The 17,995-nt window shown below is 40.0% G+C and overlaps 1 protein-coding gene across 1 annotated transcript in view; it reads right to left on the reverse strand.

Moving 5' to 3' along the window:
- Nucleotides 1-629: 629 nt before the first annotated feature.
- The window catches only part of TBC1D5 (TBC1 domain family, member 5), a 295,469-nt gene continuing 278,103 nt past the window's right edge, over nucleotides 630-17,995 (reverse strand). The window contains exons 19-21 of the mRNA XM_009888924.1: nucleotides 7,944-8,023; nucleotides 7,057-7,233; nucleotides 630-1,008 (exon numbers count right to left, since the gene is read on the reverse strand). Coding sequence (XP_009887226.1) covers nucleotides 715-1,008; nucleotides 7,057-7,233; nucleotides 7,944-8,023 — 551 coding nt within the window. The 3' untranslated portion in view covers nucleotides 630-714. The remainder of the gene's footprint in view (nucleotides 1,009-7,056; nucleotides 7,234-7,943; nucleotides 8,024-17,995) is intronic.

The raw sequence follows: 17,995 nt of genomic DNA on the forward strand, positions 1-17,995 counted from the left end.
AAGGGAAATAAGGCTCTGTTGTATAGGTCCCCGTTCTCAAGGAATTTGTCACATATTCTCCTGTAAGACAGCGCTGAGGAACAACTACACAAACCTCTGCCTTGAACGCACCTCAGGCTACCGCCGGATGAAAATGAAGAAACTAGGATTCCTCAACTGAGAACAAGCTTACTGCCAGGATGATGCTTTTAATCTTTCTGATATACATTCCCTACTCCTCTAATCACAGTCTCTGAAGAAACAGTACCCTTTCCTGCTCGGAAAACCCAGTCAAGCATATTTTGTAAAGGAACAACACTAAATCTAGCTTGCCTTTGCTGCTTCAGGTCTGATGCCAAGTATCTACACATTTCCTAATCCATTATGGTACCTAGCACGTACTATTCTATGTTTTGGGAAAGCAACAGTTCTATAGTAAGAAAGCTCCTAAGTAAGATAACTCTATCATTAAGAATAACTGTATATTAGAACTGGGTTTTACTGGGATTTTATTTAAGGCAGTTATTAAAAGGTGTTTATTCTTTTTGAAAAGTTGCAAATTTGTGGGTTTGGGTTTTTTTTAATTATTCTTAGTTTAGGCTTTTGGCAGCTGAAATGGATTACCTTTACCAATTTTCTGTCCTTCTGATCCAAAGAACTATCCAGCCCGTGGAAACATAGGAATTTGAGCTGAGTTGTAACGATCGACCTCTCAAACTCTCCCAACCTGTTTCTTTAGATGTCCAGTGGGCTGACAATAGCAAAGTCAGAATCTTTGCTGTTATTACTGCTGTCATCATCAGGGCTGGAGCTCAGGTTGCTGGAAGAGGCTGAAACGGAGCCCATCAGTGGGTCAGAGAATATCAAAGAAGAACGAGACGGAGCTTCTGGCTTCACCGCTGCCTCCTTGTGTGCCTGAAGGGACTGCGCTGGCTCCGAAACAGCAGTTTTATTTCCCTCCTCTTCTTTGGAAACCATAATATAGTCATCAGCACTCTTGCTCTCACTAGTGCTCGAATCAGTTGTAGTCTGTGAGACAACAGCACAGAAAGGATGTAAAGTTAGTACCAGTTAACGAGGTTTATGATGCATGTCTGTGATACGGGAATGGGATAAAGGAATAATCATTATCCAAAAGCAGCAATGCCCAAATCACGAAGGCAAAAATAAAGTGGGCATTAACTTCGGATGAAATAATTTATATGTTATTTACAACGGCATAAAACCTAACACTCTAAAAATAGGTTCTTGGGTATAGAGGCCGTACATGTTTCAGCACCATAGTGCATCCATGTAGTGAACACAGCAGCTCAGCATCTAACACACACATTACAGTCGTGAAGATTTTCAATAATTATATCCTCACTGCTGTTAGTTTTCTGCAGTAATTAATGAAGCAGTATTGAGGAATTTTTTGCTGGTTCGTACGTATAATGGCATTTTGGAGCCTGTCAGGAGAATGGTTTGATATAAATTCTCCTAGTAAAACCCTGACCCGTGAGATCTGAGCTGTACACAGACCTGGTTTAGGGTGTACCAGTTCAGGTTTGGCAGATCAGGGATCCCAGGGTTTCTAGGCTTAGCGTCGACCATTTCCCAACTCTACCAGAAAAAAAGGGTCTGGGAATCCCTCTTCTGCCTGGTTAGACGTTGAGAAATGTATGTTCCTGAGCACTCAGGTAGTGCAGATCAAGACCACACATCAGTGTACCAAAAAACTCCCTATGAACTGGCAATCTCATATTCCAACTAGCCGTATTCAAGAGAAATCCAGCTTTTCAACAGTCAGAGCTATATGTAATTAGAAGGGAAGACTGCCATATACAGCAGTGTGGGATTTCTCACTTGTTGACATCTGGCAGCCTATTAGCTTGGTTGCAACCCAAATGGACAACACTTTGTTTTCTTCTGCAAGAGGTGCATTCAACTCCTACCTAGCGCTATGTTCCTCTGACAAGAATATGACTGCTTTCTTAGTTGCTGTCACACAAATTTTTTCAGCGTAATAATGCAACCTGCCAAGCAGCCTGTGGGGACAAGTATCCTGAAGTGGTGTGATATTGAAACCAATATATTTGATTACACTAAATGTGAGACTGAGAAAAAGGAGAAGAAGTAGAAGGGCAGCTGGGGACATGTGTGTCTTGACATGTGTGTCAACTACAAGCTCTTCAGCTGTGACTCTTTCACCAAATAAAAAAATGTAAATTCACTTTGGGGTAAAAGAGAGATTGTAGGTACTAGAGAAAAAAAAAAAGCAGTAACAAAAAAGAACAACAGGAAGAATCTGAATGAGATAAAGTTAGACTCTCAGCACAGTATGTAAAATTGGAGTATGGAAGTCATCACAAGTATAGGCAAAAAAAAAAAAGCAGTAACAAAAAAGAACAAGAGGAAGGATCTGAATGAGATAAAGTTAGACTCTCAGCACAGTATGTAAAATTGGAGTATGGAGGTCATCACAAGTATCGGCAAGCCACAACTTCCAGTTATGGTATCCATGACCTCCAGCAAAACTTATTTTGCTGAATTTATTATTACAGCTGAAAACAATTTTCCATTGCTCTGATTATTGCTTATAGAGCAGAGCTCTCTTGAAAGGGAACTGTAGAGTAGCACAGGGACCAAAACCCACCAGTAATTAAGAATGACTGTAATGTGAAATGAGGGAGCTGGAAGTCTTTGGGTATTATTTACGTAGTCATTCCAAATTGTTAAAAGTCACAAAGAAGATAAATATCAGTTGAATGTGAAAATATGTTCAAATACAGAATTTGTTACCTGCTCTCTTCCAAAATGTACGTGAATAAGGATTCAAATGTCTCCCTTTACAGTAAATTTTTAAAATAACTTGCATTTATGATTTATAATTGTTTTTCTGTTATCTAGAGAGTATCTAGGTATAATAATAACATATTATTATCTAGGCACAATAATATATACTATTCTGTTTTGTAATTAACCCATTTTAATACTGTCTCATTCAAATGGGAATATCTTAAATCCAGAGTATTGGTTACAATTTTACAGGTCCCAGTGTAACACAGTCGTCAAACTGATAGAAATTTATATCTATTATTTTTCGATACTAATTCATTTTCCTCAGATGATTTGATAAAATTCATACCAAAACGAGCAGACTGCTTTCAGAAATATCAACAACTATCCTGTGCTGCGTACTGTCAAAATTGATCTCAAACTTCCTCATCTGTGCAGAACCAGGGTAGTTCAAATGTCAACTGCTTCAAGCACTTTCCATGAAGTTAAAAACAAACAGATCTATCCTACAAGGAGGGATACTTCACTATTTAATCCCTTCTGAGCTGAGACACCATTTGTTATTAATTAGCCTTTTGCTTTCATCTGGTCTGTTTGAAATGTTATCTTCATGAGCTGTCAGTCAACCGGCTGCCATCTCCAGGGGGCTGAGGACACAGGCACCGCACAACCGTGGTTCTGTTCCACCAACACGTTAGCAGTCACCTGATTTTCCAGGCACCCAGTGCAGCCAACAAGACAGGAGCAGGTGAGGAATTTTTGGGAGCTCTAAACGCCATGTTCAAAATTTCAGCACTTTGTTTCCTGTCCCCCTCCCCAGACAACAGAAATAGACAATCCTTTAAACAACCACCAATGCATAATTTACCCAGCTTCTTTCCACACTTCTATTTAAAAGCTCTCAGGGAACGCAGTACAGACTCATTTTGCAAAATTACACGCTTTATTATTCCAAGCTATCAAGATCACACCATTTCAGTCCTTGCAGCCCTCACATGTGACATGGCTCCACCTTGTGTAGGGTGACACAGATGTCACCTAGTGACACACTCGCCCAGCGAGATCGCTATCTTCCTCGCTGGCAGCCCCAAGGATGCTAACGGGGTGTCTTCTTTTTGGTAGTGAGCCCCAGCAAGGGCCCTCTGTCATAAACACTCCGTGCTGGTGTTGCAATTTCCTAAATTCTGCTTCCAAAAATGTGCTCTTGCGCAGTTAAAAAAAGGATCCTGCCCTTTAATAAAGGGAAAGGAAAGGAAACCACTCACCCTGGTTTCTTGCCGTTACGTGTTGCGCTTTGCAACACTACTTTTCATTCTACCCACACTTTTTGGTTTAGTTAAAGAGACCTATAGCTCACTGAAATAACAGAGAAGCAGCAAAGCATAGACATTGACTCCCAAATGCTATAAAAGGGCCTTCTGTAAATGTTTGCCTATCCCTGGCATACATTGGTATTTTGGTACTGATATTTCCAGAGGTAAAATACCTCCTCCCTTCTTCTTCTGCCTGTTTCTGTTTCAGGAAACTCATGCTGACGTGAACCATGTTTTCTCCCATCTGCTGCCACTACTGAATAAATGAAAAATGACAGAATTATACTTCCAGTAGCTTTGAAAGTTAACAACCTTACTCCCGTTGCCATATGGCTTCTCCAAACATTTTTTCCTGATGAGTATCAGCTACTAGGACCAGGCTTATTTCAACTGCCTTCATACTGTGAATGAGTTAAAACTAACTGTAACGATACAATTCAAGAAAGCTTAGAAGAACAGCAGCACATTTTGCCTCCTTCTTTGAACAGACATAAAGGCAAGATAATGTGTTAATTATCATTCATTATTTAGCAACAGAAGCCTTCTGTTTGTCAACTGCACGCTGTTACCACAGCCAAACATTCCAAAAAATGCTCTACTTCTCTGAGCCTTTATCTTAATTTTTTTTTCATTTTTAATTTTGCAGCTTTCCTTTCCAAAGAAGGGCTGTATCCTTATCCTCACTTTCCAGAAAGGGATTTTGAGGCAAAAAAGAAGAGCACTTTTAAAAAATGTAAAGATGATAATAATTTATGCTTATATAACAACCAAGCACAAAAGACCAGATTTTAATCTCAATTACATGATAGATACACCTGTAACTTTTCCAGCTGTCCTAGAAAATATCCCTATAATTCCACCAGAGAAAAATATCTATAGTGCAAGTCACATCAAACAGAATTACATGCATTACCAAAGTCACAGAAAATGTAAATACAGTAAAATTTATTTACCAAGAAATACATTAAATGGTCTAGAAGTGGTTGGAATTTCTAATCCTCCTGCAGCTCTCAGTGAGTACTCCTGGCTTGACCCAGGGCATCAGTGCAGCCCATTTTCTTCAGCAGAGATAAAAGCCTGGGCTGTGGCCCAATTTGGGCCAACAATTGACCCCATCAATTAACAGTCGAATGTCACAGCCCACTAAATTCAGCAGTTTTATTTTCCTGTGTTTTATTAAAAGGGGACCAAAGCTCTCATCTTTTTGTTTGATTTTAGACACTGTGATTAAAGATGATGAGCTTGGAAACAGCAACAGACCATCGGGATACAACCAGTCCTCCTGGACTGCCATTTCTAACCCTAATCTTTTATTTTTCTTTCCGTCGGAGGGGCTGCTGCTCATTATCATAATTGGAACTTCCAGAAGGTAAGAGGAGAGGAGGCTAATCCGCATGAATGCACCGCACCTCCAAACGTAGACCACGCAGTGCTGAAGCCTTATTAATGCTATGCAGAAGCTCAGCTTGTACAACCTCTGCTCACGTCACTCGCAGTCGGCTTATCAGCAGCCTCACGGAGCACACGGAAATTGTGGGACCTGCGGACACCTCTCAGCTCCCGTGGCTGGACGTATACTTTGACTATGTGCTGGGGTGAGACCTCGTTACACATCGCCCTGTGAACTTCCATTGGAAAGAAACCTGCGCAGAGCAGGTTCCACCTGCTCCACTCCCAATACTGAAAGTATTGCACCTCCGCTCCCTGACACACGGTTTAGACCACCGTCTGCGTAAGGGCTTCTCCAGCACCATTAGGGCCTGCACGCACTCATACACCACCTTGTTATCTTACATAGCATTCTACCTTCCAGTTTCGATAACAAATCTAAGTAAAAAGCATAAAAAAAATACTATTTGCCATTTTGGCAAGAAAGTAGAAGGTACTTTGTAGAAAATGCTAGGGGATGGAGGGCAAAAATAGGTCATTATAGGAACACTCCAATATGCTACATCAGTTTAACCTATGCCTTTATTGTGGCAGAAAGTAGTGATTATAATGACAACAGCTAAACAAGCAATGAAAGCTTTCTAGCAAAGCTTTGCCCTTTGAAACTGCCATTACGAAGTAAAAAAATTTTAAAATCTTGGTATTGCTTCTAATACTGAAATACAATTAAAACATGATTTTTAACACAGAGTGTTCTAACTCAGGGGCATTGTGCGTAATAAATCAAAACGACCCCGTGTCATTATCTGACAATGAATAACTATTTCCTCTAGCTGCTAGTAAACTTGTAAAGAGTAAACTGATTGCAGACTCAGTTAGGCTTCTATGTGATAGTGCTGTCACTGGACTTACAAGTGTTAGTATCAGTATCAGGGTAGCAGACTTAACTTTAGAACTCTAATATTGAAAATGATATAGAAATGTGCCTATACAAAAGTACTGTTGTTAAGATCACATTTGAGTCAGACCAAGTTTTAGACAGAAAGGGACCTTTTAAGATGAAAGGAAAATACCTCTTTCTGTGTGTGAACTTGTCCTGTGACTGTAGGCTTTGTATGAGAAAATACTGTTTACTGATTCAAGGAGAAAGTCAATACAATGGAGTAGAAGATAAAAGCAACCTCTTTGCTATTTCCTTTTTGGCACTGGCCATGGATACACTGCAATGCAGATAATCAGCTCTTACATAATGGGATTCTGGAGGACAAGGACAATGGGAATATTCATATGGGAACATTTGGTATGGGAACATTTACCTCCAGTTTTTACATCTTTTTGTAGGAAATTAATCTGTGAGTCTGTGATTCAACAATCCAATAGAAGAAGCCCCACAAACATGGCATAGCACTTAGACTTAAATATCTACGTGTGGATCTTAAGGCTACAATAAAAATAATTGATGGGAGTAGGACCGGTAGCTAGAAAGACACTTTTAACCATGGCTCCATATGCACCAGCAATGCTGTTCCCATGTGATGTCTAGACATGCTAAAGGAAGTATCAGACTAATTTCATGTAGGAGATATTTTTATCTCACCTGTTGTCCTGAGATGAACTGTTGCTTTGTCATAACAGGTCCCTTTAGGACATCACCAGTCCCCTTGTTCTGACTGTTGGAACAGTAATGATCATCAGCTATCGTGATTTGCTCATTTTCTTCAGCTTCCAGCTGGCTTTGGTTGAAACGCAGAGAACCTTTCAGGATATCTTTGATCTGTTGTTGAATGGGAGGGGAAAGAATGTAGGTTAGAAATTTGGAGGAGTTCTAAATTTTCTAAAGCTTCGTGCAGCATGCTTTCATACACTGTTCCTCCAAAATATTTGCTTTGAAGAGATAGGAAGCAAGTCAATATTCATACCTATATTGGTTAAAGATATAAATATCAGTGAAATGTGGTAGTAGCAGAGACTGGACAACAATAACCCAAGAAATCTAAAGAGAATGAAACTGTTAAGATTATTGCCTGCCTTGTTATATAGGTTTAACACGTGGCACATCGTTCCTCATAAATGTATTTTGAGGGAGCAGAGGACAGTATAATCAGAGCTACAGATGCTCAGCAGCATTCTCATTTTATGTACACAGTGTTTTTTCTTTTAATTCAATGACATTCAAGTGTCATCACATTTAAAATATGGGGACGTAGGCATGATTACTGCATTAAGAAAAATGATGGTGCGGCTTAAGTCCAGAAGTTGGTGTTGCAACTTTGAGGCAACCAGAGCTTTTCAGGGAGCAAATACCATGCAAGTCATTTGAACTCTTTATAACTGAGTTTTACCTTTAAAAATATAATTATGCTGCAATGCTCGATGCATTGGTACTAGTAAAACAGCTACAAGAAGACAAAACAGAAGCATACAAAAAGAAAGGATTAATAGCACTGAAGGATACAAGAAGGTTAAGTTAAGCAGTAGTTATACCTGCTTCAAACCAGCCAAGGAAACCAGAATTTCATCTTCTTTTTCCAAGTGTTCTTGTAATATGACTTCCTGAATATTTCCTGCAACATCAAAAGAAAAAAGTAAAGAGAGAAAATTCCCTAAATAATCTCTAACGTGCTGCTGACTTATGCTCTCAAAACAAAATCCTGTGACGTGCAAACACAATTTTGCACACAGACCTAAAGGCTGACAACCCTATTAGCTGTGGAGGTGAAGCCAGCCCAAGCCTGGCACTGCTGCCAGGAGGCTTCCAGCAACGCTGTGCTGCTGCGGGACTTCTACTGCTCCAGTGTACCAATGGACTCAGGCTACCACTGGCCCCGAGAAGAAAACATTGAACTCCGTGGCTAACAGAGTTACATACATCTTTGAACCTGCAAATGGTTCAAAGAACATTTCTTGAGGTTCATAGAACATTCATAGATTTCTTGAGGTTCATAGAACCTCAAGAACATTTACAGCAATCTGCTGCAGCTCACAGAAAGAGTTATGGTAGAAGCGCAGCAATCTTCATCTTGATCCCATGGCCACTGCAGGTACTAGAACGCTCTTCTCTACAAAAAGACTGAAAATTTCATTCCCTTTCCAATCTTTTCTTTTAGGTGAAAGACCCAGGGCTAAGCAAACTTATTTGACAGAAACAGGAGTGCAGTTCCGTCACTGCAGAACACTCCGGCCTTCTATACCTATAGCACTGTCCTCCGAGAATGCATTTCAGTACTCTGGTATGTGGTGTTTGCAGAAGTGCGGGCTGGAGTCTGGCTAACACATCAGAGCTGGAGCTGTTGTGGTCTTCCCTGTGTCAGGGAAATCCCAGGCAATGCTCCACAAGCTCTGCAGACTCTTTAAACTACGTCAAGTCCTTCTCCATCCTCCTAGCTCCTCCCTTCCTCCTCAGTTCTTTAAGAAAACAGCAATGATTCCTAGTGACAAATTTACAGAATGAGATTGTATCTGTCCACTGAAAATGACAGCATACTCTTTTGTGCCACTCCTGGCCTACATACACAGAGCTGAGCCCAAATTCGTCAGTGAAATTCATTTGGGAACAACGCTTTGCTGCCCATGAATATCTGTATCCCAGGTGCTTCACAATTAGAGCTCTGTACCATTAATCCACACCTGCATTGAATTTGTTTGTTTTTAAAAACATCCTGCATGTTCAGTGCCCGGACTAGTGAAAAGCCAGAACTGTTGTCACAGATTATGCTGACAAGGACAAATATAATGACGCTGCCAACTTTTGACACAACGTGAAGTTCCAAGTAAAAGCATTGAGCAATTTGGTGTAAGTTTGTGTTTACAGAATAAATAGCAAAAGAATGAGATGTGGGAGACTGGACCAGAAGAAAGATTAAAAATAGAGAGGTGGATTTAAAACCCACATATAAATACAGAAGTTTGAAATTGTGCGGGGGCCAGGAATCAGTAGTGGGTATAAATGAAAGATGGAAAGGGCAAAGGGGAGAAAGGATCCAAGCCTCATCACGAAACGAACCGCTAAAGAAGTAAGCTGAAAAGTAGAAGGAATGAGGCTGGAGTCATGAAAGGTGATAGATGACAAGCATCCATGAAAGGTGGTGTGATCAAGGTGAAGAGCAACAGAGGGGGTCAGATAGCTCAGCTTGGCATTGGATAGCTCAGCTTTGCGTTAGCAGCCTATCTGAACAACGAGATCCATGTTTACATTATTTATCACTTATTATTTACCATATTACTGTGGCAGTGTCCTGCGGCAACGAAGACAAATGCAGTGTATTTGAACAATGTCTAGCATACATCTCACATCAGGAAGACACTGCATTATGATGGCTAGAAATAATATAAAACCAGATCTTTCCACAAATAGGTAGCATCATGAATTGAAAGAAAGCATAATTAGTTCAACATTTTATTTGCTTTTTTACATTTTACATCTAAATTGTGTTGTCTCTCATTTTGGTAAATAAGAGATATTAATATTTACTTATAAAATAATACTTTAGATTCAGCCTTCCACTGTTTAACCACCAATGCATGATCTCCTACTTTTAAAAGGTTCAGAATTTGAAACATCAGAAGTCCAAAGTTTTCATAGGCAGGAAAGCAATGCTTAATCAGAGCCTGAATCACTGAATTCAATTGTCTTTCTCATTTATCAGCATTAAAAAGAAAAGCATTTCTATAGTGTTTGACCCCCACATAAATTAAAACCATACATTAAAAAACTAAGGTATGCATACTGACCAAGCAGATGGACCAAGAAAATAATTCAAAACAAACTTGATTCTATGTCAGGACGTTGCTCAGCTGAGGGACTTTAAGTATTCAATTGTTCTTCCTTCATAGGAGATATTACTACATTTTGAGAGAAATATTTTGTGTATATAAATGAACTGGCCATATATTGATTTTTTCCTTCTCTGATACTCTATCTCAGTACCTCACAGCTTTAATTAACATAATTTTATGAAATAACAAAAATCTTTTTGAAATGTAGCTATCAATTTGGAACTGAAAACACCTTCTTACCTGTAAAACAAACATTGATACAGTGAATAAAAAAATTGATTATGTGATTTCTACATTATTCAAAACCAAGTCCAGTTTGAGTCTATGCTATAAATATCTATCTTACTGGGAAAGCTGTTGTCATTCAAAAGTTAACAAAATCCTATGGTACTTAAGAGACTAAGATTAAGGTCAAATATTTCTGGCTGCTTTTTTTTGCTTTCGCTTTCAGCAAGATTTCATTTAGCTGACGCAAAATGCTTTCTGCAGCAAAAGAAAATATTTCTGTTTCAGTGTAGTTCTTACCAGAAGAAAACAAAAGGTGAATTTTGCAACCTGTCACCTGGTGGTCAGAGTAGTCCTGTGAGATGTAGAAGACTTCAGCCAGATACTTTACATGATTCTGGATTTGTTTCAACATAGCACAAACAAACCTTGAAGTTTCACAAAATGAACCATCATACCTTAACTGTACTCCAGGCTAAGCCTCATAAACCCAGTTGTTCTCTTCAAAAGTCAGCAATATTATCCCCTATTAGGGCTGCCCTCAAGGACGACTCACAACCTGAGGGATGCCTTCTATATGATTGATTAGAATTAATTTTGTGTAGTTATTGTCAAATGAGCAGAATCATTTAGGTTTGATAAGATACAAGACCAGTAAATCGGTAACTATTTGCTTAGCGAGACTGTGACCAGCTGCTTTGATATACTTTAAAGCCAACTACAACTACAGAGGAGTAATACACAGATGATTGCATTCCGTTTTTCTTTTCTACAGAATACAGGAAAACAATGTATCTAGTAGTGATTTGGGTAGCAACAGGCTAGCTGAAACTGCTGACGATTTAACATGAAATGTATTTTTCATTTCTTGCTCTTACAGTTATCCCAAATCGTAAGCAAGCTCACACGCAAACTCACTGTTGAAGTATTTTTTATAAAAATCAAGATTTCTATTTCCTCTCTCTAATTTCTAAAATCTAAACTGAAGACATGCTATCGTCCTCTGTACAAAGATGAAAGAGGAAAATAATCCACAGCAGCTCCTAGCAGGAAAATTAGAGAAGGCTTATGCTCTTTGATGACTGAACTGCTACATATTGCATGATGGCGCGTGCAGTCACTGCCGAGTTCCATAGCCAGGGAAACTGGCTGTTCAAAAACTATTAGACTTACAGACCAAATTTCCTCTCTCAATGTGGAAAAGACGGTATGCTTGGCCTAATTATTTTAGATGCTTATTAAGTAAACTAACTTTCACTGAAAATTTTGCAGGCATTCAATACAGATTCTGCAAGAAACCCACCCAGAGCTGCACTAAATGACAACAGGTAGCGGCATTAGCGGGAAAACTAGTCAGTCATAGACACGGTCCTCTCAGGCATCCCTTCATGCTTGTCCATAGGGAAGACACACCTGCACCTCTTCCCTTCCACCAGGGAAGTGGGAGACAAGCAGAGCTACAGCCTGGTGGGACGAAGGCAGAATGTGGACTTAACTTTATACTGACACAAAATCAGATGAAGGTGGAGAAAACTAAACCCGGGAATAACTTTAATGTCCTTGTTCTCTTAGGTTCTTTGTTTTCTCCCGTACCACTGCCTTTTTGCATTGCGTCTCTCTCCTAATGATTTCTATTTTAAGCCAGTCTCTGTGGGGCCATTCCAGGAAGATGACTCCTGCCGAGAGGAGTTAACTCGAAATAACGGCAAGCTGTATTTTGAATGCTGCCTTTCTACTACAAGTCCCTGATCAATAATTTGTGAACAATCGACAGTGCCAGAATCATGTTAAATCGACTTTTTTCACCCTTGCTTTCCACTACTGAGAAGACAGCTCGAACTCAGAATGCAAAAGTACCTTCTCATTGCCAAGGTAGGCAGCTGGAAGGGGAAAGCTGAGTGTACTGAAGTTCACCTCCTCATTTTGCCAAAAAAAAAGGAAAGCGAAAAGATCCCCAAGTTCCCATAAAAACATGTTCTCTCCTCAAAGTTGGACATAAAATCTAGAACTTAACAGTGGTTTGTGACTTTTCTAGAAAGACTACATAGAGCAACTATAAAGTTTTTGATCTAAGTGCTGATGAAGGCAACACCACTAAGTAGCTTAGCTTTCACTTATCTCATTATGAGTGCCAACTCTTATTGTGACAATTGTGCATTATATTAAAAGCATCACTTAGCAACATTTGAGTGCTAAAGAATTTAGGATCTTAAAAAGGAGAAGTATTAAATTCTTAGTGAAGTATTGCATTCTTTAAAACATTTATTTTAATATAAATTATGTATTTCTATAGTATATGCTTCTGACCCACATACATGTGTCGTGTGGAGCACCAAAACTTATCAGTATTTGATGTGTGGTAGTGTTTGTGATATCAGAAAAAAAATTTGCTAAAAAGCCACCAAACAGCAAATCATAGCAATGCACAGAATCGCAAATGTGCACAAAATGAGTTTGGTAGGGTCATGAAGTCATTTTGTCCAACCCTTGTTCAAAGGCAAGATCAGCTCTTAACTATGAACACTAATTTATGTATGACAAGAAAATCATGCTTAACATAAACCTTGTGTCAGTGGCAAGCTGTACAAGGGCAAGAGTGTATTCCCAAACATCCTGCGCTTTCAACAATAATATAAAAGAGTACAGACACCGTGCCTGTCATGGCAGGTGATCACAGTGTGCTCTTGCTACCCATAGTTAATTTTTTTGGAGAAATTTTGGCCCTGATAGTGATGATAGACTGTACCATTCCACATTCCTTACATGAATGTATAGTGCTGACCATTGTTAAGACAAATGATGTCTCTGTAGTCGCTATCGTTTCATGTGCTCCATATTGCCACATCTGCATTCTGCTCACTAAAACTCTACCCATGACAAACACCTACTACGACCCCCAGCCTCTGAGCACCCCCAGGCAATGTATTTTTCTTAAAGTTCAAAGCGAGTTTTTTTCTCTCTCTCCTCCTGCAGAATTGCTCTCTTCTTGTAGCTGTTTACTTTCACTAGAAATAGAAAAATTACTCTGGTGTGACATGACAAGCAAATGAGAATTTGTTCTGTGTAAGTGACAAACTTAATAGTCATAAGAAATTGAAACCGTTCCTAAGGGGAAACTATATATTTTCACTTCCTTATGATCCTTCCACTTCCTTATGAGTGCAGCACAGGCTGGGATCTACCTGGCTGGGGAGCAGCTCTGTGGAAAGGGACCTGGGGTCCTGGTGGACAAGAAGCTCAATATGAGCGAACAGTGGGCTGCTGCGGCAAAGAACGCCAACAGGGTGCTGGGCTGCATCAACAAGGGCATCACCAGCAGAGATAAAGAAGTCATTATGCCACTCTACTCAGTGCTTGTCAGGCCACACCCGGAATACTGTGTTCAGTTTTGGTCCCCACTATACAAAAAAGATGTGGACAGGCTGGAGAGGGTCCAGAGGAGGGCCACAAAGATGATCAAAGGACCAGGGAGTCTGCCGTATGAGAAAAGGCTGAGAGAATTGGGTTTGTTCAGCCTTGAGAAAAGAAGGCTTAGGAGAGACCTTACCACCGTGTTCCTGTATTTAAAGGGTGCCTACAAAGAAGATGGAGACTCCCTTTTTACAAGGAGACACATGGAAAACAAGAGGGGTAATGGGTACAAGTTACTCCAGGGGAGATTCCGATTGGACACAAGAGGAAAATTTTTCACAATGAGAACCATCAGACATTGGAGTAACGTCCCCAGGGAAGTGGTGGATTTCCCAACATTGGACACTTTTAAGATTCAACTGGAAATGGTGCTGGGCCATCTTGTCTAGACCGTGCTTTTGCCAAGAAGGGTTGGACCAAATGATCCTTGAGATGCCTTCCAAACTGTTATTCTATGATTCTGTGATACTGCAATAGATCACAGATGTCACACTTTACAATTCCTATGCTTATGTAAAAGACAGTTATTGTAGATCATGTAAAGATTTCTAAAATGTAAGGTTTTCTACTTCTTGCACGGCTGAACTCATTAAAACTGTTGCTGATTTTACAAGCAGAATGATTTACTCAAATACCATTGTGGTAAATGCTACATAAAAACCTGGATAGACTGAAAGTTTTGAAATCAAACATCCATAAATGCCTGAAATTCCATTTAAAACATCCTTAAGGTTTTTCTATGATGCATGTCATATATAGAATAAATGACAACAAGCTGTGAAAGCCTTTTTTAAAGCTTTCTTTGAGATAGTTTTCGCCAGTATAGAATGATGATGTTATCTCAACCTGTGTTAATAAATACTTCTGAATATATCACCATGTATTTTTCTTTAATTGATCATTGTTTAGAGTTTTCTTTATCTGTATGAAAAATGCTGTTGCAGTTATTAGTTTCTACTGTGCTGTCAACCTAATTGCTTATGTGAGGCCTTCTGGAAGCAATTAAGCATAGAAATTATTTCATTCCAGTTAGCTTTAGTGTTTGACCTGTGTGGAGAAACTTGTGTGGTGTTCAAGCATTATGCATCTGGTTATTTCTGTAAGATAAGTATACCCTGTTGCATTTTATGCTCTTTTCCACTGTAAAGACTTTATTATAAAAGGCTACTGTTGCATATTTTATTCTTGAAGACTGAGGGTCAAAGAATGTATGGTTACACCTCAAACAACTCCTACATTTTAGATCAGGTACATCAACATTAAATTGTTTAAATATTTACCTGGTTAATTGGTATTTGACAACCACAACTGAATAATTTGTATTGAGGGGGTGTGTAGATTTTAATCTGTGCAAGTTTTGTCTACGGAAATAGCAATATACTGGACAATTTTTGGTTAAAATATAACATGCAAAAGGTTAGATTACATTTCTCAATTAAAAAGCATCCATAGTTTTCTGTACTATGAAACTGGTGAAATTCAGAAAAAAAGGATGTTGCAACTTATTTCAGATTAAAATCTACAGAGTACCCAAGTCTTAGGTAGTTTTTGTTTCTTCTGAGGTGAACTGAACATCACTGAATACAACTGACACAGGAGATTATGTATACATCCCATACATGTTACTAATGTTTCCTACAGCTATTCTAGCCTGGAAGAAAAGCTAAAGCATCAAAATTAAAGACTACTCTTCATTAGGAAGGAATATGCAATTTGAAATGAGCTGTGGTGGGTTGACCCTGGCTGGACACCAGGTGCTCACCAAAGCTGCTCTATCACTCCCCCCCCCCCCCCAACTGGACAGGGGAGAGAAAATATAACGAAAGGCTCATGGGTTGAGATAAGGACAGGGAGATCACTCACCAATTGCTGTCACGGGCAAAACAGACTTGACTCGGGGAAATTAGTTTAATTTACGACCAATCAAATCAGAGCAGGGTAATGAGAAATAAACCCAAATCTTAAAAACACCTTCCTGTCACTCCCTTCTTCCTGGACTTAACTTCACTCCCAATTTTCTCTACCTCCTTCCCCTGAGCGGCGCAGAGGGGGGTTGTGGTCAGTTCATTACACATTGTTTCTGTCGCTCCTTCCTCCTCAGGGCAGGACTCCTCACACTCTTCCCCTGCTCCAGTGTGGGGTCCTTCCCACGGGAGACAGTCCTCCACGAACTTCTCCAACACGGGTCCTTCCCACGGGCTGCAGTTCATGAACTACTCCAGTGTGGGTCGTTTCCAAGGGGCACAGTCCTTCAGGAACAGACTGCTCCAGCATGGGTCCCCCACAAGACCCGCCAGGAGCCTGCTCCAGTGTGGACTTCCCACAGTGTCACAGCCTCCTTCAGGTGAATCCTGATCTGGCACAGAGTCCTCCATGGGCTGCAGGTGGATATCTGCTCCACCGTTAACCTCCATGGCCTGCAGGGGGACAGCCTGCCTTACCATGGTCTTCACCACAGGCTGCAGGGGAATCTCTGCTCTGACGCCTGGAGCACCTCCTCCCGCTCCTTCTTCACTGACCTTGGTGTCTGCAGAGTTGTTTGTCTCACATATTCTCACTCCTCTCTCCCAGCTGCAATTGCTGTTGTCCAGGTTTTTTTCCCCTTCTTAAATATGCTATCCTAGAGCTACTGCCACCGCCGCTGATGGGCTCAGCTTTGGCCAGCGGTGGGTCTGTCTTGGAGTCGGCTGGCATGGGCTCCATCAGCCATGGGGGAAAGCTTCTAGCAGCTTCTCACAGAAGCCACCCCTGTAGCCCTCCTGCTACCAAAACCTTGCCACGCAAACCCAACACACAAGCGCTTTCAATTTTCAAGTAGCATACACAAAGAAATTACGGATCCTGACTACCACTATAGGACTTTTCAGTTCTCTTTAAGGACAGAGGTTGATACGGCAAAGACACTAACTTGAAGTGCCATTTCCAGTAGGCAGGGAAGAAGGAATGTGAATGATTTATAAACCTCACTGTATCATTCAAACTATTTTGTGTTAATTACTTACATGTACTGTATAACTTTCTTTTGGCTTTTGAGACTTTTATGATTACCCTGTGGTTATTCCTGCATTTTAGAAATCTCAATCTATTAACTATTAGTCTCTCGGTTCATTACAAACTTTTGTTTCTAACCTATGCATTTTTGCAATAGAAGAACATACTAGTGTCAAACCTGCCATGAGGAGATGGAGCACTACTCCTAAAACCAGTGTTATGCTATTAAAGACTTCTTTAAGTATCAATGGAGTGTATTTGGGTTTTGTATAAGACAACTGCAATTTCTGGTTTATTGCCTGAGAAGCTGGGTGTCAGAAATGAATGAATTTGCTTAGTAGACGAGATCGTAATTTACACTAGCTTTGACTTAAACTAGTAAAAAAAAAAAAGGATATTTGAGTCCTGAGACATATTTGTACCACTTCTTCAGAAGTCCTTAGGAGTGGATTACTGACAGTAGAGCTGGATTTGTGCCCGGATTATAACTGAAAAACAAGTCAACCCAAGCTGTGAAGTGTGGTTACATTCACATTAATAAAAATAATTAGAAACGCATGTTAAAGGAAAGACATTTTCCTCTGCCTTAATTTTGTTCCCTGCACTTTTGTGTTGCGCAGTTTTGATAAATGTACTGATTTTCTCTTTGCTACCTCTGCATAGTTTTGAGTCATGCTGCTGCTCAGTTCTGAAGATGGGGACTTTTCCACATCACCCGGTCCATCTACATACTGCAGTCCTCTTCAGTGAAAATAGTTGGCCGGGATCATTCATCCAAGTAGCTCTGTGCCCTTCCTCTAATGATGCCATGTATTCTGAGCATGATGGGTGATTGTGTGAGGCTGAACAAAACGTGAAGCGTGGAAGAAACATATCCTATATGCTCCTGCTCACCTGGTTGGTTACAACATAGCTATAATGATTTAAATTAAAGGTGGATCTTGAAGAATATAATAATAAGCAAACCAGTGACTATGAAAAGGTTCAGCTATAATAATGTCACAGATCTTTATGGAAATAATGGGGAAAATAACAATTCAGTCATGCCAGAATTTAGCTGCTGCCAAGGTTTTATTCCTCTAAAGCTGACATCAGAAGAGAAACCAAGGCCTAAAAGATGCTGGGAAGGAAAG

This window comes from Charadrius vociferus, unplaced genomic scaffold (genome assembly GCF_000708025.1).
Source record: "Charadrius vociferus isolate BGI_N301 unplaced genomic scaffold, ASM70802v2 scaffold217, whole genome shotgun sequence".
NCBI lineage: Eukaryota > Metazoa > Chordata > Aves > Charadriiformes > Charadriidae > Charadrius > Charadrius vociferus.